Below are 20,574 nucleotides of genomic sequence, written 5' to 3'. Positions count from 1 at the left end.
CACAACTATCCTTTTTTAGGATGCAAACCAGTAATATGAATCACTGTTAATCCATCCTCTTCTGATTTGATCTAATGAGATCAGAATTGAGGCCTTTCCCAGTCATGAAGGACAAAGCTAGGCCCCTCTTGGATCTCTTTGGTGATGACTGAACTCAAGTTAGGGGTTATATGTCAGACTCTCTTATACCCTTTGCCCAACATGTTATACCCATTTTAAAGCTGAAATAACTTGCATCATTATTATAGGGCTGTGAAACCCATAGCCCAATGGCTTCAGACTGAACATTTCTCACTGGAATTTGCTGCTGACATTGAACATAGCTTAGGGTTAGGGTATTTACTTAATTTCAGACTCTCCTATGCCAATATTTCCAACATCTTATACCCCCATATGTTGTAAATAAACACTTTTTAAGGGGATATAACTTGTGTAATTATTATAGGGCTGTGAAACCCACAGCCGAATGGCTTCAGACTGAGCATTTCTCACAATTTGTTTCCGGAGAGCAATTTCCAAATTATAACAGCTAGTGTCCATTTATTTACAGTAGTGTGTTGATTAATTATTGCTTTCTTCAGTGGAAATACATGTATAAAAATGCAAAATATAAGCATGTTAATCATTACTGAAACATGCAAACTACAAACATTTAACCAGTTAAAGATAATGAATACATGACCACTAGATACAAATATTTCATAAAAAAACAATTCATACAAAAGTCAAGAGTTGGCTATAACATGAGTACTAACAAAGTGTGTTTATATGTGTGTAAGTGTTTGTGTGCGGGTGTGTGTATAATAATTTCCCATCATAAAAATGGATCCCCATTCCCTAATAAAATACCTTCATCGATACCACAAAAACAATTACCTTTCTGTCTACAAGCGCACCAGTATCACAAAGTATTAAGCGAAAACAGGCATAGAAAACGGTACTGGGTGTAATAAAATAAAAAACATTGTAAGGCTACTATTATATTATAATTATTTCTGTGACAACCTGGTTGATTAACAATATTGGGTTGTTAATAACACGTTTTTATATAAATAATGTGGGACACACAAAAAAGGCAGTGTAGAACACCATTGCTCTAATAACTTTCATAAGATTGTTCTGAAGTTTGCCCCCCAAAAATGTATTTTCCTCGGAATGAAGTCGGGCAAAAAATTATTTTCACACGAATTAAGCCACACAAAAAACAAATAAAAATGCACCAAATCTGCTGAAATACTTTTAAAAACATATTTGCACGAATTGAGTGTGCGATTGTATTGCTCTGTTTGTGGGAGGGACGTCTGAAACCTGCCGACCCGCTCATTAGGTCTATGGCGGCAGATTGACAAGGGCGGCATTTTTTTTAAAGCTAAACTGACCAAGTTGTACCTCCAACAACACATAAAACCTTTACATAATTCTGCCCAAAAACAATGACAATTTCTCTCGACCAGTGGCATATGGGCTTTTCAGGTGAGCGCTGATGCCGCCCTGTGACAAGCAATGTTCACTTTGTCAAAGGCAGGGATGCAAAATATTTATCTTATCCATTCCCAGCCTGCATCTCCAGGGTGCTGATGGAGACGCAAAAAACGAATTTAACATAAATTGTGTAGCAGATATATGGTAGAATGAGTATGTGTCCTTTTCTGTAGTGTATGAAACTGCAATGAGATGGAAACTTTTTACATTAGGTTTCTTCGATCAAATAGCCTAACCAAAATGGCGCCCAATCAAATAAAAAATGCGCTGACATGTTAACAAACAACATGTCCTAAAAACAGGACAGGTAAAAGTAAAATTGACCATATGGAATGGACCGTCAGGCAACTCACAACTGCTGTCCATTAGTTTCATCCCATGGGCTAAATTGTCATGCTCAGTGGTTTCAAGTTTGTATCCATGTATTGTTTTTTATTGAAAAAGGAAATACTTCTGCATTTCCCGAAGTGTCAACACATTGCAAATAGGCTCAGGATTAGTTGGGTAGCTGATATTCAGAGTTTAAATATCGCTTTCGACTAATAAAGCCAATGCAAAGGCCTGCTTTACAAACTGTGGGTCTACCATATCAATGGGCATTCATAAAATTCCATTGCTTGTGGACATGGTAGGCTACACCCCAGTGAGCACGGGCCAACGTCTTCTTGACGTCTTTTTTTGTTGTTTTTGTCCGGACCTGCAGTCTTTTTTGTGTGTGTTTTACAAATGATGAGCCTACCACATAGATGAGCATTCCTAAAATTCAATTTCAGGTGACACTATACCTCAGTAAGCACTGACCGACACTGATGCCTTTTGGATTACTTTTTTTGGTCTTGTCCAGTTGTCTTTTTTGGTGCCATCTGGACCAGCCTTGATTTGGCTCAAACGTAGACGTATAAAAAATGATGTATTTTCAACTTTCATTCAGAACCCGAAAATGAACCACTAATGAAATGGCTATGGCCATGGCTACCAGGAATATGCATTGTGTCGTCGTCCCCCTGCCAACCCCTCTTTTATGCTGCTGCTACTCTCTGTTGATCATCTATGCATAGTCACTTTAACTAATCCTACATGTACATATTACCTCAAATAGCCCGACTAACCAGTGCACCCTCACATTGATTCTGTACCGGTACCACCTGTATATAGCCTCGCTACTGTTATTTTTGACTGTTTTTTTTCTTTCTTTACTTATCTATTGTTTACCTGAATACCTATTTTTTACTTAAAAACTGCACTGTTGGTTAAGGGCTTGTAAGTAAGCAGTTATGCAGTATGGTCTGTATTCGGCGCACGTGACAAATACATTTTGATAAATGCGTATTTTCACCTTTCATTGAGAACCTACAATGAACCTAACTTCGACATCTTGAAAATACGTATTGTAGACGTCTTTTTAACGTAATTTTGCTTACTGGGACTATTCTGATAAGGGGCGGCAATTTTGTGGTCTCGCCTATGGCGGCCGGGATCGGCCGGTCACATGAGCGTTTTCACTTTCCAAACGCCACTTGAAGTGGGTTTCAGTGCAGGCGGGAGATCTATTTTATCTTCGAAAATAACAATAGCAACATGCTGTAGGCCTACAACTGAAAACTTTTTTGATTACGTCCATCGTCCAAACTGGAATGTAGCCTATTTTCGTCTCGATTGCTTTTGCGCGTCTATCGTCTGAATGAATCATTTCACCCTGGGCCTGAAATTGAAACGTAAATAGCCTACAATCATACTTTCATTTATGAATCTATACGTGCAACCCAATTTTAACCTGTTCATTAATTATTAAACTGTTAATATATTCAGTGACCTGGTAAATATTGGATTTTTTTCAACAAAGAAAACTGAATTGAAGAGTTGAACTACAGTTGCGATCGGCGCCAATGGACCCGTTGGCTTTTCTGACAGATAAGCAGTTACTGCAGTTTTTACGCTGTAGTAGGACAGAGATGTCGTGCATGGTGCAACCACACACATTTCTTAACCAGCTTCGTGACCACCACCTCATTCCGGAGAACATGTACAAGGTGAGAGCAGTAGAGACCGCCAAATTTCTATAGACATAACTGCCCAATCAAAGGCTCAATTTAATCCCATCGGTCACAATACCGAAACAAACTTTTGTAGGTCCTACTTTACAGGCTTGAAATAAATTAAAACTGTACTTAACAAATAAGTCATATATTATGCATTATTAAGGAAGTATGAAGTATGATTCAGAGAAGTTTCATTTAGATTTCTCAAAATGGTCACAAGACAAGGATAAATCTCCAAGGTTTAGACCTACTTTTACACCAGAAGTCTGTATTCAACAGTTTAAAAAAACAACTACATTGTTGAAATGTTTTCATATTTAGTTTCATGTTTAAAGGGTCTAGTTTACATTAACTCCCTAGTGGTTCAGAGGTCTAAAGGCATCACTACAGACACCCTGGTTCGATTCCAGGCTATATCACAACCGGCCGTGTTTGGGAGTCCCATAGGGCGGCACAATTGGCTCAGCCTCGTCCGGGTTTGGCCTGTGTAGGCAGTCATTGTAAATAAGAATGTGTTCTTAACTGACTTGCCTAGTTAGCCAATTTAAAAATAATAATAATTATGTGCCTTAATTTACTTTGAAGGGGTCATCATGAATTTGACAGTAAATTATATACAGCTCGTGGCAAGTAAAATGTTGTATTTAATATTAAAGTACACCTACTGTAATATAAATACAGTATCATAGCAAGTACTGTGTAATGACACAGTACAATACTGTAAAATTTACTGTATTAGGCCTATACTGTAAATGCTACCATCATCGAAAGGAATTAATGATTGGATGAATGAATTACATTTATTGAGGTGAGGGTTTGAATTTCATAGTATTTTACTGTAATTACAAGGGATTGGTGAAAGATTTTACCAAATACTTAGGAAGAGGTCATCATCTGATGGTGTCTGTGAAGGAAGAAAGTGGTAAGCAAGTTATTTCCAAAAAACAGATTTTCACCAAGTCAAATACATTTATTGTGTTAGAGGTATCATGATGCTTTTATCTGAACCAAAGTAGATCATTATAAGATTGTTCTGTACATCAGTTGGAGTCTCTATAAGCTTCAATATGAGATCCTAAACCTAGCATAAAAGTGCATCCTTGTAGCTGTGTGGGCAATAGTCAAAATGTTTCCCATCGGGTAAGTTGAGCCAATGGCAAGTTGAGCAAATTGAAGTGTTTTCTTCCCAGGTGTAATGCAAGGCATTATTGCTGGCATATGAGGCAACAATAGGGCCTAGCCTATGCTAAAAGTGTTTTAAAAAAAGTGTTTGTTAGGTGTTAAACCTGTGTTAAAAGGTGATTCAAATTATTAAAAGACAAAAAGTGATTGCGAATTGTGTTTGGGAAATAAAGATTGACATGGTTTTAAAAAGGTAGTGGCAATATTTCATTCAGTAGATATTTTTAGGAGGCTTAACTTACCCTGTTCCGCAGCTCACCTCACCTCGTAAATTGTGCCAAGAGACCACTTTTTTGTGACTAGCTATGTTTTCAAAATTGTAATGATTTCCTGAATTCTGATTATGTCCCGGGGATACACAACATCCTGAAATATATGTAGATATCTTTGTTAGAAAGAACACTATATTTCCCTTGACGGAGTGGTGCTGAATGTAAAAAAATGCTCAACTTACCCCACTCTCCCCTAAAGCATATGCATTAATATTTGGTGTTTTATAGTGTTACGTTTGATACCTGAGCTCCGAGGCATGTGCCGAAATCGCTAAGCAGCTACTTCGAAGTTGTGTGCTGATGTGTGTATCACTTTTTCACGGGTGCGTCATCAATGACGTCCGAAGCTTCATCTCGTCACATGCTTTTTCAGACCGCGTGTTACAAAAAATGAAATCCCACTGATTTCTCTGTGGTTCTGGTGCCGTCTTTGATTCCAAGCTGCTTTCAAACATCGACCTGTACTAGACACGTACTTTCAAATATAGTTAGGATTTTGTACAAAAAGTTTCAGCTGCCTGTCAGCTTACCTGTTAGAGTAGAGAACATTCAGGGTTGTGAGGAATCCTATCATTCACAGATGGAATCCTATTTTGAAAATGGTTTTATGTGAAACACTTTCTGCACTATTCAAATATTTGTATTTATTTAGTATAGTATACGTTTCTGTCTTAAGCATCTTAAATAATGCCATAGATTCCGTTTTTGAAAAACAGTAAAGATGCGAAGCTGGTATTCCAACTGATAGGCTACTGAAGCCACAATTTACCGCCGCGCCACAGAGTTCAGATGATAGCAGTGGATTAAAACAACGTCTCTCTGATAATCATACGCTGCTGTTTATTGTTAACCAGCAGATGTCACTAATGTGCATTGTGAACTGATAATGAAGATCCGTTTTTCGGCACATTTTGGTGAAAGCGCCAAAGCCTTCAGAAAGCATCGGTTTCCCATCACTAGTGTTTTATATCACTTGCAGTCCAAATTGTCAGCAACTTCAGGGCAAAGCAGACCAAAAGGACATGGCAAATGCCTTTTGCTCAACCATTTAAGGTTTAAGACTAGCTGCCACTCCAATCTGTCCCCTATACATACATTGATGGGACACTATAACCACATACGAGTTAAATTGGTACAGCATTGTCAATCACGGATGCAATAAATATAGCCTCTTACAAGGTGCGCCTCAAAATATGTTGCATCCAGTGTTGCATCCATGATGCTCCCTGTAGTTATGGATATACTTGATTAAGATTATTTTACAGATGATTTTACCATTATCCATTAGCCTTTACATTTGTTTAAAGCAGTGATTTTGACTGTAAAATATTGGCCATGTATAGACCCATACACTGAATTAATGTAATAACTTATCAAATATGTATTGCCAATAGGTTTGTTTAGTGTAATTTACACAATGGTAGGCCTTACGTAAGTATTGCTGAATAGTCACAAGTGTACCTCGTTTATCAGAGTATCGAACCTGGTTCATATGGGTATTTGTGCTGAGATATGTAGGTGTAGATCCAGTTTATATTAGTATTGGGACTAGTGTATAGACCCGGTTTGTAGGAGTACTGGAGCTGATGTGAAGGGCCGTAGCCAGGATCTGAGTTTTAGACATAAAAAAAAGGTTGAAGCTCATTTACTGCATTTCTATACAATTTAAAAACTCTAAAATTCTATTTGGAGAACAAGGTCTATACCCGTTGTATTCGGCGCATGTGACTAATACAATTTGGTTTGATTTGATTTGAAAACAATTGTAATCATTTCCCGGTTTGACCGCTAGAGGTTCCTTGAGGTTCTCCAGGGTTCATCGGTTCAACACTAATTCTAAGAGTGTACTATGTACACTAAGACCATTCACTCTCCTATTACTAGCTGGGTACAAAAAATATAAATAACACGTTATTGTGAATGTTATTGTAAAAGTGGACATTGGAGTTGATGATCATTGATTAGTAATATGTCCATGAATTCCTGTCTGTCACATGAACTGATTGGGATGGTAGTTGCTTCTAGAGAATCAAGTCTATCACTCTACTCCAGCCAAAATGTGTTAACCCCCATTTGACCCCTCCTGCAGAAGCTGATTTTGATTAGGAGTAAGGAGCTGAGGGAGAAGGGTGTGTACCGGGTGTTGGACTGGGTGGAGGCAGAGAGGCCCGACAGCATTAAGGTGTTCTGGAACTGTGTGTTCAGGGATCACCTCCTGCAGCAGTACCCCACGTTACGCCTGCTACGAAACCGCCTGCTGGACGGTCAGTTCTGGAGCCTTCACTCTTATTACTCTCTTATTATTGCCTTATTATTGCATTTGTATGGATAGGCTAATATCTATATATAATTCTAACTCCTAGTATAATATAAATGTAGTCTCAATGGTGGGTACTTTGAAGTTGAGGTTCAAAGCCCTGTCTAATTTGTATTTCTAATAATTATTTATTTGGTTTACATGAATTAGGTTGCATGGTTTGCTCAATGTTGCCACCAATCCCTTGTAGGGTCATTCACATTCTATGAGAAACTGCCAGAGAAGGTGGAGAATGAAGAGGAGGAGGATAAGAAGAAGAAAAAGGCTTCAGCGGAAGGAGGAGAGGAGGAGGAGGAGAAGACAGGAAGGAAAAAGAGGAAACAGAAAAAGAGAAGTGCGAGTGCGGAGGAGGAGCAGCCCAGCACATCCACCCAGTCCACCCCCAGTCAGAAGAGGAAAGTCCAGAGGCTCAAATACTGTGAGTCCCCGGCTTATGTTCCCTTGGGGAAAAGAGGAGGCCTTGAGTAGGAAAGTCTAAAGTACCTCTAACTTCAAACAGACATTTTCTTGAGTAAATATTGACTCTTGAATTCATAGGGTAGGAAGTAGGTTTATTGTTTTGGCGGGGTGAAATATATACATTTTTTATTTCAAGTCAAATCTTAATGACTGTCCCCAATGTGTTCCCATGCAGGCTCACCTTTCAGGAAGGGGGAGAAAGCTGACATCTGGACCTGGCCAATCTACAAGAGCCAGCTCCCAGTCACCTGTGGGGACAAAGAAGGCATGCTCAACAGGGACAAGCTGGCCAAAGGTAGGTCATAACAAGGACTTTATATGATGTGTTTGTGTGTAATGATGGATGTGGTTTGGCTGAATAACCTTGCCTGAGACCTTAAAAGTGGCAATCTGCGGTTGCTACATACATTTTTGGACTTACACATTTATGATTTGTGCCCATTGATTCTTGAAGAATACCCTCAAAACATGGTTAAAGCTATATTGTTAATAGCATGGATGGTCAGTCCTTGCCTGTTAACTCTATAGGTAACACAGTTAGAGCGTTGGACTAGTAACCAAAAGGTTGCAAGTTCAAATCCCCGAGCTGACAAGGTACAAATCAGTTGTTCTGCCCCTGAACAGGAAGTTAACCCACTGTTCCTAGGCCGTCATTGAACATAAGAATTTGTTCTTAACTGACTTGCCTAGTTAAATAAAGGTAAAAATAAAAATAAAAACCATGGTGAATGTGACTGTAGCCTACATCAAATGTTGCAATGGTAAAAAGTTGGATATCACATTGCCTACCACAGGAGGTTGGTGGCATCTTAATTGGGGAGAACGGGCTCATGGTAATGGCTGGAGTGGAATGATTGGAATGGTATTAAAAACATCAAACACATGGTTTCCATCTGTTTGATGCCATTCCATTCGCACCGTTCAGCCATTATTATGAGCCGTCCTCCCCTCAACAGCATCCACTGTTGCCTACTCTAATATGTTGGCATGCATATTTTTTTTGAACCAATTCTGATGGTTGTTTAAAGTGTGATTTTGACAATATTACCGTTATATCAACACACTCGTCACTCCCATTTAACAACTCTGAATCGCTTTGGCACACAAGGCATCAAGTCACTTGCAGATAATGTTGCATACAACGTTGTAAACAATGTTTGAAAGGTCTATCATTTTCATCGAACACAATCAAATTTAACATAAGCCGTAGATGCCATCAATTGCCCAATTTATAGGCATGCCCAATTTAAACAGATTTTTTTAACAAAGTGATGTTGGATAACTTAAAATTGACATGATGTGAATAAATAAATAATCAAAAGAAAAACTTGTTTATTTATTAGCCTAGTGTTTATAAGTATTTAGGCATATACTTGTGGAATTGGCCTCATGTGAAATCATTGTCAAATGCTCAAGAGATACTGTTATATGTACAGTAGGTCTAGATCATTTATGGATTGATCATATACAGCAGAAATATCAAAACATTATTTTAACAACTCCAAAGTAATTGCATGTGGCGCAGGAACCACTGATTCGCTGCATTTTTCTATTATCAAGACACCTGCTGGTAACTCTTAACTTGTTAGGACAGGTGTCCTAAAAATCTGTTGATTAGGTGTGACTTTTATGATTAAGGATAGCTTTTATTTTTTACCCATCAGCACTTACAATAAATGTTCCACTCTGAGACCCTTTGTGAATACGGGCCCAGATCTAGTGCATAGCCTTTAGTGGGTTAACACAGTATTGTGATGTGCAGGAGACCCAGGTTTCAATCACTGTCAGGCACATGTGTACCACAGTCTATTTGACTTTGCATGGTTTTAATTTGTGGTGGTGTGTATGATGTCTGACTTCCTCATTGGATTGTCTCAGGGGAGAGGTGCATTGTGGTTCAGGGTTGCTGGTTGATGTCTGACTTCCTTATTGGTTTGGCTCAGGGGAGAAGTGCATTGTGGCCCAGGGTCGCTGGTTCACCCCAAGTGGCTTTGAGGAGTTTGGGGGGAAGAAGAGCCGCAAGAACTGGAAGTACAGTATCCGCTGTAGAGACACCACTCTGGAAAAACTGATCCAGGTACAGCATATATTTTGATCTAATTTATTTGACCATTTTAAAAACACAATTCAACCAGACGTGATAACACAGGAAAGTTGAACAGCGTGGTCACTTTTCATACTCTAATCAGGCCTATGTCATTTGGACAATGTTGCCATACACTACACTCTGGGATATATATAGGTCTGTATCATATAGTCTGTATCATATACAATATCATATAGGGGAGACTGGGGTTGGTTGTCACACTTTTTACTCTTGTGTGTATTTTTCAGCACCAGTATATCTTACAAAACTATTTTCAATATTAGGAGAAACACAGAGGTCTTGGGTTGAAATATGGACTGACCCTTTTTATCTTCATATCTAATTCCAACATGGAGTCACTGTAAGACCTTTAAACAGGTTAACATTCCCAAGGCCACAGGGTGCGTACTCAGAGCTTGCACTGACCAGCTGGCAAGTGTGTTCACTGACATTTTCAACCTCTCCCTGACCCAGTCTGTAATACCTACGTATCTTCAATCAGACCATCATAGTCCCTGTGCCCAAGAACGCCAAGGTAACCTGTCTAAATGACTATCGCCCAGTATAACACATCTGTAGCCATGAAATGCTTTGAAAGGCTGGTCATGGATCACATCAACACCATCATCCCAGACACACTGGACCCACTCCAATTCGCATACCGCCTCAACAGATCCACAGATGACGCAGTCTCAATCGCACTCCACACTGCCCTTTCCCACTTGGACAAAAGGAACACCTACTTGAGAATGCTGTTCATTGACTACAGCTCAGAGTTCGACACCATAGTACCCTCGAAGCTCATCACTAAGCTAGGTACCCTGGGACAGAACACCTCCCTCTGCAACTGGATCTTGGACTTCCTGATGGACGCGCCCAGGTGGTAAGGGTAGGCAACAACACATCTGCAACGCTGACCCTAAAGACCAGGGCACCTCACGGGAGTGTGCTAATCCCCTCCTGTACTCCCTGTTCACCCACGACTGCGTGACCATGCACGACTCCAACACCGTCATTAAGTTTGCCGACAGCACAACGGTAGTAGGCCTGATCACCAACGTCGTTGAGATAACCTATAGGGAGGAGATCAGAGACCTTGCAGTGTAGTGCTAGAACAACAATCTCTCCTTCAACGTCAGCAAGACAAAGGACACTCATCGTGGACTACTATAAATGGAAGGCCAAGCACACCCCCATTCACATCGACAGGGCTGTAGTGGAGCCGGTCCTGAGCTTCAAGTTCCTCGGTGTCCACACCACTAAGGATCTATCATGGTCCAAACACACCAACACAGTCATGAAGAGTGCACGACAATGCCTCTTCCCCCTGAGGAGGCTGAAAAAATTTGGCATGTGCCCTCAGACTACCTGCATTGACCCTTTTTTTTGCAATACCACTCTTGCACTAATTCTATGCACACAACCTGGACCTGGACCCACACATTCACACATACTTACACTGACTCCTTGACACACACATACAAACAACTTTTAATTGATTTTATCAATTTTTTTCTCCCCAATTTCGTGACATCCAATTGGTAGTTACAGTCTTGTCCCATCGCTGCAACTCCCGTACGGTCTCGGGAGAGGCAAAGGTCGAGAGCCACGCGTCCTCCGAAACACGACCCGCCAAGCCATACTGCTTCTTGACACACTGCTCGCTTAACCCGGAAGCCAGTCGCACCAATGTGTCGGAGGAAACACCGTACAGCTGGTGACCTGAAGTAAGCGTGCATGCGCCCGGCCACCACAGTCGCTAGAGCGCGATGGGACAAGGACATCCCAGCTGGCCAAACCTTCCCCTATCCCAGACGACGCTGGGCTAATTGTGTGTCGTCTCATGGGTCTCCCGGTTGCGGCTGGCTGCAACACAGCCCAGGATTCAAACCCGGATCTGTAGTGACGCCTTCATAGAATGGTCTTTGATCGCCAATGACATTGTTGTGAATTGCAAAGCAGGCCGTTCATAAATTCTGAGCGTTATCATGTTCCTCAATTAATTCACGACACAGAGCGCACTCAGGACGCACAGAGCACATCCCGACCATAGCGTCGTCAAATCATACAAATGGCAGTCAAATGAGAATTCAAATGACCATCGTTGCTAAGCTTGCTAGATTACCTAATAATAAACGAATGTCAGAATATTTTGGCTAAGTCTTGTTGATGATCCGTTGATGACCAGATCAGCTCATGGATAACTATTTTGAAGAGTGCAAATAGTTTAAATATCAAGGTATCTTAATATCCATATCTACTCTCATATCATTTGTTGATCACACATTCTGTACCGAAGTTCTCATATGGGCAGTAAGTATGAGACAGCGCAGAGAAGAGGGGACATGTTATAACGGTATTTTGACATGCGTAGGCGAGAGACGTGCTTTCAGAATGCAACCTATGTGTCACCAAATTAAGTTAAGAATTTTTAATGCGTGACACGAGTCAGGATTTGGGGTTTCAGTGGGATAGGGACTGGATAGGAAAATAGCCTAGGCTTTAGGACAGGAGAAGATAACAATTCAGAGGCATGAGGGAAAAGGCTAACAGACTTCATGTCTGTGAATAGAGACGCATATGTAGTGAATTGTGCATAGACCTATCAAATTTGTGACTCTCTGAAGAGTCACAATGACAGCTCAAGAGGCACACTTTCTTTTATAGGCTATACTGTAGGGATTTCCTGTAGGGTTTATTAACTGCATTCGGGTCGCATGTGCAGACCGGCAGTGTCAATTATGCGTGTGCTTTGAATTCATGCCAACTTTGTGTGAAGTAAATACGCTAGGCTAAAGGCTGGCCTCAGCCGGATCGTCGGGCTTCCATGCCTCAGCCGGCTCACCAGGCTCTCACGCTCCTGCCGGTTCGTTGGGCTTCCACACCCCACCCGGCTTGCCCAGCGTCCATGTCTCGGCCGGTTCTCCCGGGTGGGGGGGGGTACTGTAACGTCTGCTCCTGCTCTCCCCCCTTAGCGCTTGAGGGCGCCAGGCTGCCCAACATCACGCGCTCCTATCATCCATTACGCACACCTGCCTTCCCTCGTCACGCGCATCAGCGATATTGGACTCACCTGGACTCACTCATCACTTGTTATTACCTCTCCTATATTTGTCAGTTCCCCAGCTCTGTTCCCGGCTTCTGCATTGATTGTTTTTTGTCTTTGTTTTCTTTTATGCTGACGCTGTTCCTGTCTCATTCCTCGTCCGTTATTTCTTAAATGTTTGACTCCCCTTACCTGCTTTGTCTCTCCAGCGTCATCCATGTGACAGAGAGGTTCAATGCTTTAATATTTAATCATTTCAGCCCCCGAATTCATATTCATTATATAAATAGGCATGTTTAATTTTGCCTTGCTTACCATTCCAAATAAAGTGGAATATTTTTTTGTTCATAGATTTTATTTGTAAAATCGTTCGGTGTAGGCAGGGCCATAAGTAAATCGATAAACTGGGATAACGACTAAATCATTTAAGATGCTAGTTCACGTAGCTTGACCTAGAGACTCAGAAATAGGTTTGAAATATAGCTCTCCCTTTCATGTTTTCAACAAACGTACCTACCTGTTCATGGATATTCCCATAATTAAAACATTTACGAAGAAATATCACACTTTTTTCCCCCTTGTACCTATACGAAACATAAATTCCCCTCACCTCAATGTTTTGTCGTGCTGACATGAATTGGCCAGGTGAATGAGTTCTGTCGAAGAATTCACACATTTTAACTTAAACATTACACAGCGCCATTTAGATTGGTAGTAATTAGCACGGTGACAACCAACCCGTGAGACAACCACCCCCGGTCTCCCCTAATCTTACCACAGCATATCGGTTTATCATTACATATACCAGAAAATTGGGCCAGACGGAGCAACAAACTATAGCTATACATTATATCCTTTTTGTTTTTCTGTAAAGAAACTAACTGTACAGATATTTCACTGATATGTCATTCAACACTAAAAAGCAATGTCTGTCTCCCTTTCTCTACTCCCCCCCATCACCATCCTACCCACCTCAGGAAGGCCATTTAACTTCACCAGACTTTAAAAGAAGAAAGAGTGCACAGGTATGAGACCAATCTTTCAATATACCACATCATCTGGATCAACAAATTTAATTAGACTATTTAGTTGTGCAAATGCCCTCAAATGCTTACTACATCCACATCATACTGTATATCTATATAACAGTTCACCCACATCATTCTATGTAAAAAAATGACTTTATAATAACTGAATAAAAAAAATAGATCCTTGCCTTTATAAACCAAATATAATCCAGGTCCTCACGAATTAATAGAACGGTAACACATCATGGCAATTCGGTTTTTGTAAGTAGAGGCTTATACCATACTGGGCATGGAAAGATGTGGGACCATTGAAAATGCAAAGAAAGTGCTGCGTCGTCATAGCATCTGAATACATGTTGTTTATGAATGTAAGTCACCTTACCATATTAGATAAAGAAGAGTCTATTATGTGACTGATATATGTACAACTGGTCTGTCTATTTTCTCCTTTCTAGGCCAAGAGAGCACTGTTTCCCTCCAACCAATCAGCGGGCTCAATCACAGGTATGTACACCAATCACAACTCAATGGAATCTTTCTGAATCCTTTAAACATGACTATCTGGTAAAGGGGATGACTTCTCTCTAACCATGTGTTTTTGTTGTGTCACAAACCGGAGACAACGTGGAGACAAGGGAGACAACGTGGAGATAAAGAATAACAAAATATATTTATTAACTGAAGTAAAGTAAATACAATTAACAATGGTTTGTGTTTAGTCAGTAGTGTAAGTGAGTGGTCGCGTGTGTACATGTGATAATTAGGGGTGTTGAACGGTGCCAATGCAAACAAACCAAATCTGTCTGTGTCTGCATGGAGAGAGTCTCCCCAATGAATGTGGAAGAAGTCTATTTATCCTGGGACACACCCGGGCCCAGGTGTTTCCCATGTAGCTGACGACCCTCCCAACTCCGCCCACCGGCATCCTAATAAGGAAACAAGAACAAAGAGAGAATACGGCAGACAGAGTGGGAGGGTCGTCACAGTTGCTATAAGGTTTTTGACCCTAAACGTCTTTGTTTATCTTTACTTCAGGATCTGAGGAGGAGGAGGATGATGGTGAGGAGGAAGAAAAAGAAGCTGAGCAGGAAAGAGAGGAAGGAGAGAGAGGAGAGCAGGCAAATACTGCTGGAGGAGAGAGCAGTACAGGAGTCAGCCATGGTGTTGTGAAAAAGTGTGTCTTCAAAGTCACCTGTGGAGCCATCAATGGAATGCTACATAAGGATCGGTTTGCATCAGGTACATATTTTATTCTCTCAAGGTTTAATAAACATAAGAAAATCCTATAGCTATTGCCATGTCTCCAAACCTATTGGAGGTACTGGAGACACTTTTACATGTTGGCAACCCTCTTTCTCTGGCTACACCTCAAATACCGCCCCCACTTAGTGCTTTTATCAAGCAGAAAACCCATTTCAGCTGATCCACAAGGCCATGAGAGGTGAGTGTGTAGTTCCCTTCAGGAAAAGCACATTCAGTCAAACGGCTTTCACTGTGAGAGCTTCCCATGTCTGGATCTCACTGCTTTCAGACACACGGAACTGTGCAACACACAACCTGTCTGTAGTTTGTGAGGTGTGTAGATATTGTTTGTTCATTTTCTGTCTTTTGTTTGGTTGCTTTTTGTGTCATTGCTCTGTCTGTCTGCGTTCTAAGTGTTAGTTGTCATATGTTGCTCTCTGCTCTGTATGTGTTCATTGTCTGTCTGTACTGCCCAACGACTACAGTTGAACATTTGCTGACTGTCTAAAACTGGCACTTTCAATGAAAATGTCCCTGTAAAAATAAATGTAAATTACCAATTTTCGCTATTGTCGGTAATACACTACAGGTTCTTTTTCCATAGCCCTATGTCACTCTAGTCAGTTGTAGTGACCCATATTGGATTTATACAAGGATTATAATAGGGTTTAATTTGAGTTTTTCCTTTTGCCCTTATCTTTTCTGTTGCCCCAGGGTCGTGTGGAAAGAGCATCCGTACGGAGCAGTGCTGGATGACCCCGATAAAGTTTGTGACGGAGGGGTCAGCTCTGGAAGATCCCTCCTGGAAGAAAGACATCCAGTGTGACGGGAAACCACTCAGCGTCCTCATCGAGGTACAGAGGGAAAGAGAACAGAGAGAGTGAGGAAAAGAGATGAGAGAGAGAAGTGTGTTTGGCACTTACCAACCTACTGTACTAGGAATGGCTTAAGATAGTCTGGCAGGTCTTTAAGGACCTGTGAGGAAAAGGTTTCCCTTCTTCAAAAACATTTTTAGTACTACTACTGTCTTTGTTTGTTTCTAATTTTCAGAGTAAGCTCTTGCACATCCACTCTCTCCTGTGTAAGTGCAAGCTGTGCAGCTCCACGGTCAAAGACCGGGTAAGTTTCCCCCTCCACCCTCAGGAATATGGTGGCACCCACTTACCAATCAGCCAATCACATTGGTTAAACAAATGCTTCAGTTGTAAAAATGAAATTCCAAGATGTTTCTTAACATTACTGTATAAGGAATGAATGAATGACATTTTCGTGTGAAATCATCAGTTGGCAACCCATCCCTTACAGGATTTATTTGACACATAACAAACATTTCAATGATTCAGTGATAATTCAGTGATAATTCTTCTGGTGTTCTGCGAAGTGCGCACCGCATAAATAATTAAAAAATAAATCAGTACATAATAGTAGATAAGGTTATGCAAGCAATAATAATAACCCTCGATCAGTAAAAATTATAAAAACTAAAGAGAAATTCAACAGAAGGTATTTAAACCTGGTCTCGCACAAAGAGAAGATTCAAGTGTGAGACAGGCCTACAGACACACACGTGCACTTTGCTATATTGTCACGGCTCTCATCGTAATGAGGAGCTGACCAAAGACTCAGCATGGTAAGTGTTCATGATTCTTTATTAACCAAAACACTTGAACAAAATAACAAAGTGAAAAAAAGAAACAGTTCTGTAAGGTGCATAAACTATACAGAAAACAACTACCCACAAAACACACAGGTGGGAAAAAAGGCTGCCTAAGTATGATTCCCAATCAGAGACAACGATAGACAGCTGTCCCTGATTGAGAACCATACCCGGCCAAAACATAGAAATAAAGAAACTAGAATGCCCACCCTAGTCACACCCTGGCCTAACCAAAATAGAGAATAAAAGCCTCTCTATGGCCAGGGCGTGAGATATATATATATATATATATTTATTTTTTTTTTTTTTATTTTATTCCAGTCTTTATAAAAAAAATCAGCAAACAGAAATACACAATGGACAAAAAAACATTTAAGTTTCTCCTCATCGCTCAGCCACATATTTAAGGAAAGTGTAAATATCGTGGTACAAAGTACAATAGATTTTTGTTCAAATGTTTTCAGTCAGACTGCTGGAAAAGGTCTGACATTTCGGCTGCCCAGGCTCCTCCTGTGAAAAGATCCCATTGAAAAACTTTTCTGGCAATTGGCATATCCAACAGTCTATTCCAAAGTCTCACCATAAACGCCTTCCATCTCACCTCATAGGGTTTCCAGCCAATGTCCCCAATTATTGCCAGTATAGGCGCAAACTTGTGGACACCTAAAAAATATGTTCTGCTTTGAGATACCTCTTAGCAACTCACACTCTTGCTGAATAGTCCAGAACAGGACACACATGTCTGATAAAGTTTGGAATATGTGGCATAACCAATATCTTTGAGTGTTTTTGTTTTTCTTAAAGCTCTACATGCTGAGTCAGCCAGGGCAGATGTGCCGTATTGAAAGGTGGTCATACAGTATGTTCATCAAAATAAAGACCCAAATATTTATAATTTCTAGTAAACTCAAGAATGTCTTCACCGCCACAACTGAAAAACTTATCTTAGTACTTGGATTTCTAAAATGCATTAAAAAAATCTAACAAATTAAAATCAGGATTCTCCATCTTTTGCACCAATTGACTGCACATAATAACATTTTCCGCAAGTCTTGTTCAGTTTCTGCCATCAAAATAATATAATCCGCATTTCAACACATCTTACTCCAGTATTTAACTATTTCATTTATTTGGCCAAATCATTAATAAACATAGCAAACAGAATCGGTGATAAGGAGTCTCCTTGTTTTACACACAAGGGTGTGGAAAACCAATCTGTACGAAATTCGTTAACACACAAACATGAAGTTGGTGCTTGATTGTTAACCAATCTCTTCTGTCTTGGCAGCACGATCAAGATAATGATGACGACTGCTTCATCTGTAGAAGCCAGGGCAGCTTGATATGCTGTGATAAGTGTCCTCGCTCCTTCCATCAGAGATGTCATCTTCCTAATGTGGATGACGCTATGCTGGGGTGAGAAGAGTAGTTGAGAGTTGATGAGAGAGTAGGAGAAATACATTTGATACAAGAGAGGTCTGTTCTGTGTAGGTAAACTTAGCTGTCAGCTAATTTGTGCACTATTGAAATGTGTGTTATCACAGGGATAATCGTACGTGGATGTGTACATTCTGTGTTCTGGGGGCCAGTCAGTTGTGGCGCTACCCCAAACAAATGACCTACCAGGAAGCCTTGACTTGCCGAATCTCTGACCACCTACTGGTGAGGAGCCTGTATTAATGACTGCTACAATTGGGCCAATTGCCTCCAACTTCCTTCAATCAATCAATTACTCAACCTATCTGTCTGTCTGTCCATTATAGGCATCACTATATACTTGACATGAAATAATTATTCAGAATGAAATGTAAACCATCTCTGACCAGTCATGTTTACTCTGACAGGAATGTCAGTACCTCCTGCTGTGTCTGTACAAAGCGGACGAGGACAACATCTTTGTGACAGATCCTTGCATCAATGTAAGTTTGCTTGGTTCTCTCTCTGTGTGTGTGTGTGTGTGTGTGCTTATCAAAGTTCACATATCTCCGTCTGTGTTTCATTGCCAGGTAAGAAACTACACCAGTGTGATAAAGACTCCGATGTGGCTGGGCAGGGTTGTGGAGAAGCTGCAGCAGAATCTCTACAAAACAGTGCAACACTTTGTGTCTGACGTGATGTTTATCTTCACCAACTGTGCCACATTTAACAGGGTAAGACAGCATTACTGCAGTATCCAATGTGAAGACTCAGGGCTAACATTTTGAAAGAAAGTCTTGGAATTATGCTAGTCAACTTTACTTGTGCTAATGCATGAATAACACTTTAACAATGTGCCTTTGCTTAATCCATAACAAAGCTGCATTAGGCTAAATGATTTGTATTTATTGTATTTCTAGTTTGTTATGTTTTCTATCCAAATGTGTCTTTTTTTTCTGAAGGATAATGCAGAGTTCCGTGAAATGGGCGAAAGATTGAAGGATCTATTTGAGAGAGAGTTCAAGAGTACATTCAGCATCCAACTTCAGCATCCAGCTGCATCCAACAGCCAGTAGAGCCTTCATCAAGTCTGTACTGTTATCTCTCTATGAGACAACAGGGAATATTCACCATGCCCTGGTCTTTCTATACAGCCTTCATACAGACTTGTACACCAAGTTGTACAGATCTTATTTTCCATGCATGTACATTATTTTCCATCTAGTCCTTTCTACCGTTCTACCAGTCAAAAATGGGTGGATATTTTTCAGTCTTGTCTCACAGGAACTTTAACTTTAGAACTACTAGATAACTATTAGATAATAGGCAGAATCTACCGCAAACCCGGAGCTGAGTTGCTAGTGAAGGTGTTGGAGGCAAAAGGCAAAACTGGAGAAACATTCAAAAGTATTTGCCCACTTTAGAAATGGTTAGAGTTGCGTCAATTCGAATCTGGTATCAGGATAAATATGACAATGAGTCACCGATTGTATACTATGTATTTTTTATTAGCTAAGCAATAAGTGGTAAATACAATTTTTGTATATAAGGGCTCTCTGTCCCACCTCGCAGGGCAAAACAGAGAACTGACAAGATATCTTTTACGTATGTAAAACAGTATTCTTTATACTGTGATAGACAGTTCCAACCCGTCTGGCCTATCACAGTAGAGACTGGGCGTGGTTTAAACTTGCTCAGCCTATTGCAGGCGCTCAGGCGGGTCCCCGCCTCTTGGCGCTTCTGTTGATAGATGTAAGTGTTGCTGTGAAGAACATCCAGGCTCTCATGCTCCATACCGTTATCTCGCACCTGGCTCCTGTTATCTATCAAAAGATGGCTTGTTCTGCAACCCCACGCTCTGAATGTGCCCTGTCTTCTGTATTTTTCCATCATGAGAAAGTCCCCTGGCCCTGACACTTTTAACAATGTTTCAAGTCAGCTATGTTGCATAACACATACATGCATCCACACAAGCCAACAGCAGATAATATTCAATCATATATATGGTAATGGGCTATAGTGCATAACACAGAAACCTCATAAAATACTATTATGATCTATAATGAAAGATAATAATTGTATTGAAATTATGAGCTATCACAAAATAAAATGCATCTTCCGGGCAAGGATCATAGGATTATTAAAACTATATTTTAGTCTGCACAATAAGCCCTTGTCTCTCAAATACATTGTGACAGTTGTTAGCTAGTTGGTTAGCTAGCTAGTGAATTTGAACCACATTGTCATAGTCAAAACACCTCATTACAAGACCCATTTATCTCAACATTCTCTTGCTCTCTCCATCTGTCTGTCTCATAAGATGATGGATGGCATGCTTGGTGAAACCA

The 20,574-nt window shown here is 40.5% G+C and overlaps 1 protein-coding gene across 1 annotated transcript; it reads left to right on the top strand.

Moving 5' to 3' along the window:
• The first annotated feature begins 3,042 nt into the window (after positions 1-3,042).
• LOC139423883 (chromodomain-helicase-DNA-binding protein Mi-2 homolog) lies at positions 3,043-19,479 on the top strand. Its single transcript, XM_071175523.1, has 15 exons — positions 3,043-3,512; positions 7,065-7,239; positions 7,483-7,710; positions 7,927-8,046; positions 9,695-9,828; positions 13,861-13,908; positions 14,367-14,415; positions 14,947-15,150; positions 15,868-16,007; positions 16,204-16,272; positions 18,099-18,226; positions 18,355-18,472; positions 18,655-18,729; positions 18,817-18,960; positions 19,189-19,479. The coding sequence occupies exons 1-15, from the start codon at positions 3,369-3,371 to the stop codon at positions 19,300-19,302; spliced, it is 1,890 nt and encodes a 629-aa protein (XP_071031624.1). The 5' UTR covers positions 3,043-3,368; the 3' UTR covers positions 19,303-19,479.
• The last annotated feature ends 1,095 nt before the right edge of the window (positions 19,480-20,574 follow it).

This window comes from Oncorhynchus clarkii, chromosome 13, assembly GCF_045791955.1.
Source record: "Oncorhynchus clarkii lewisi isolate Uvic-CL-2024 chromosome 13, UVic_Ocla_1.0, whole genome shotgun sequence".
Lineage (NCBI taxonomy): Eukaryota > Metazoa > Chordata > Actinopteri > Salmoniformes > Salmonidae > Oncorhynchus > Oncorhynchus clarkii.
Note: the sequence above shows the minus strand (reverse complement) of the source record. Positions and strands in the feature narration are given on the sequence as shown.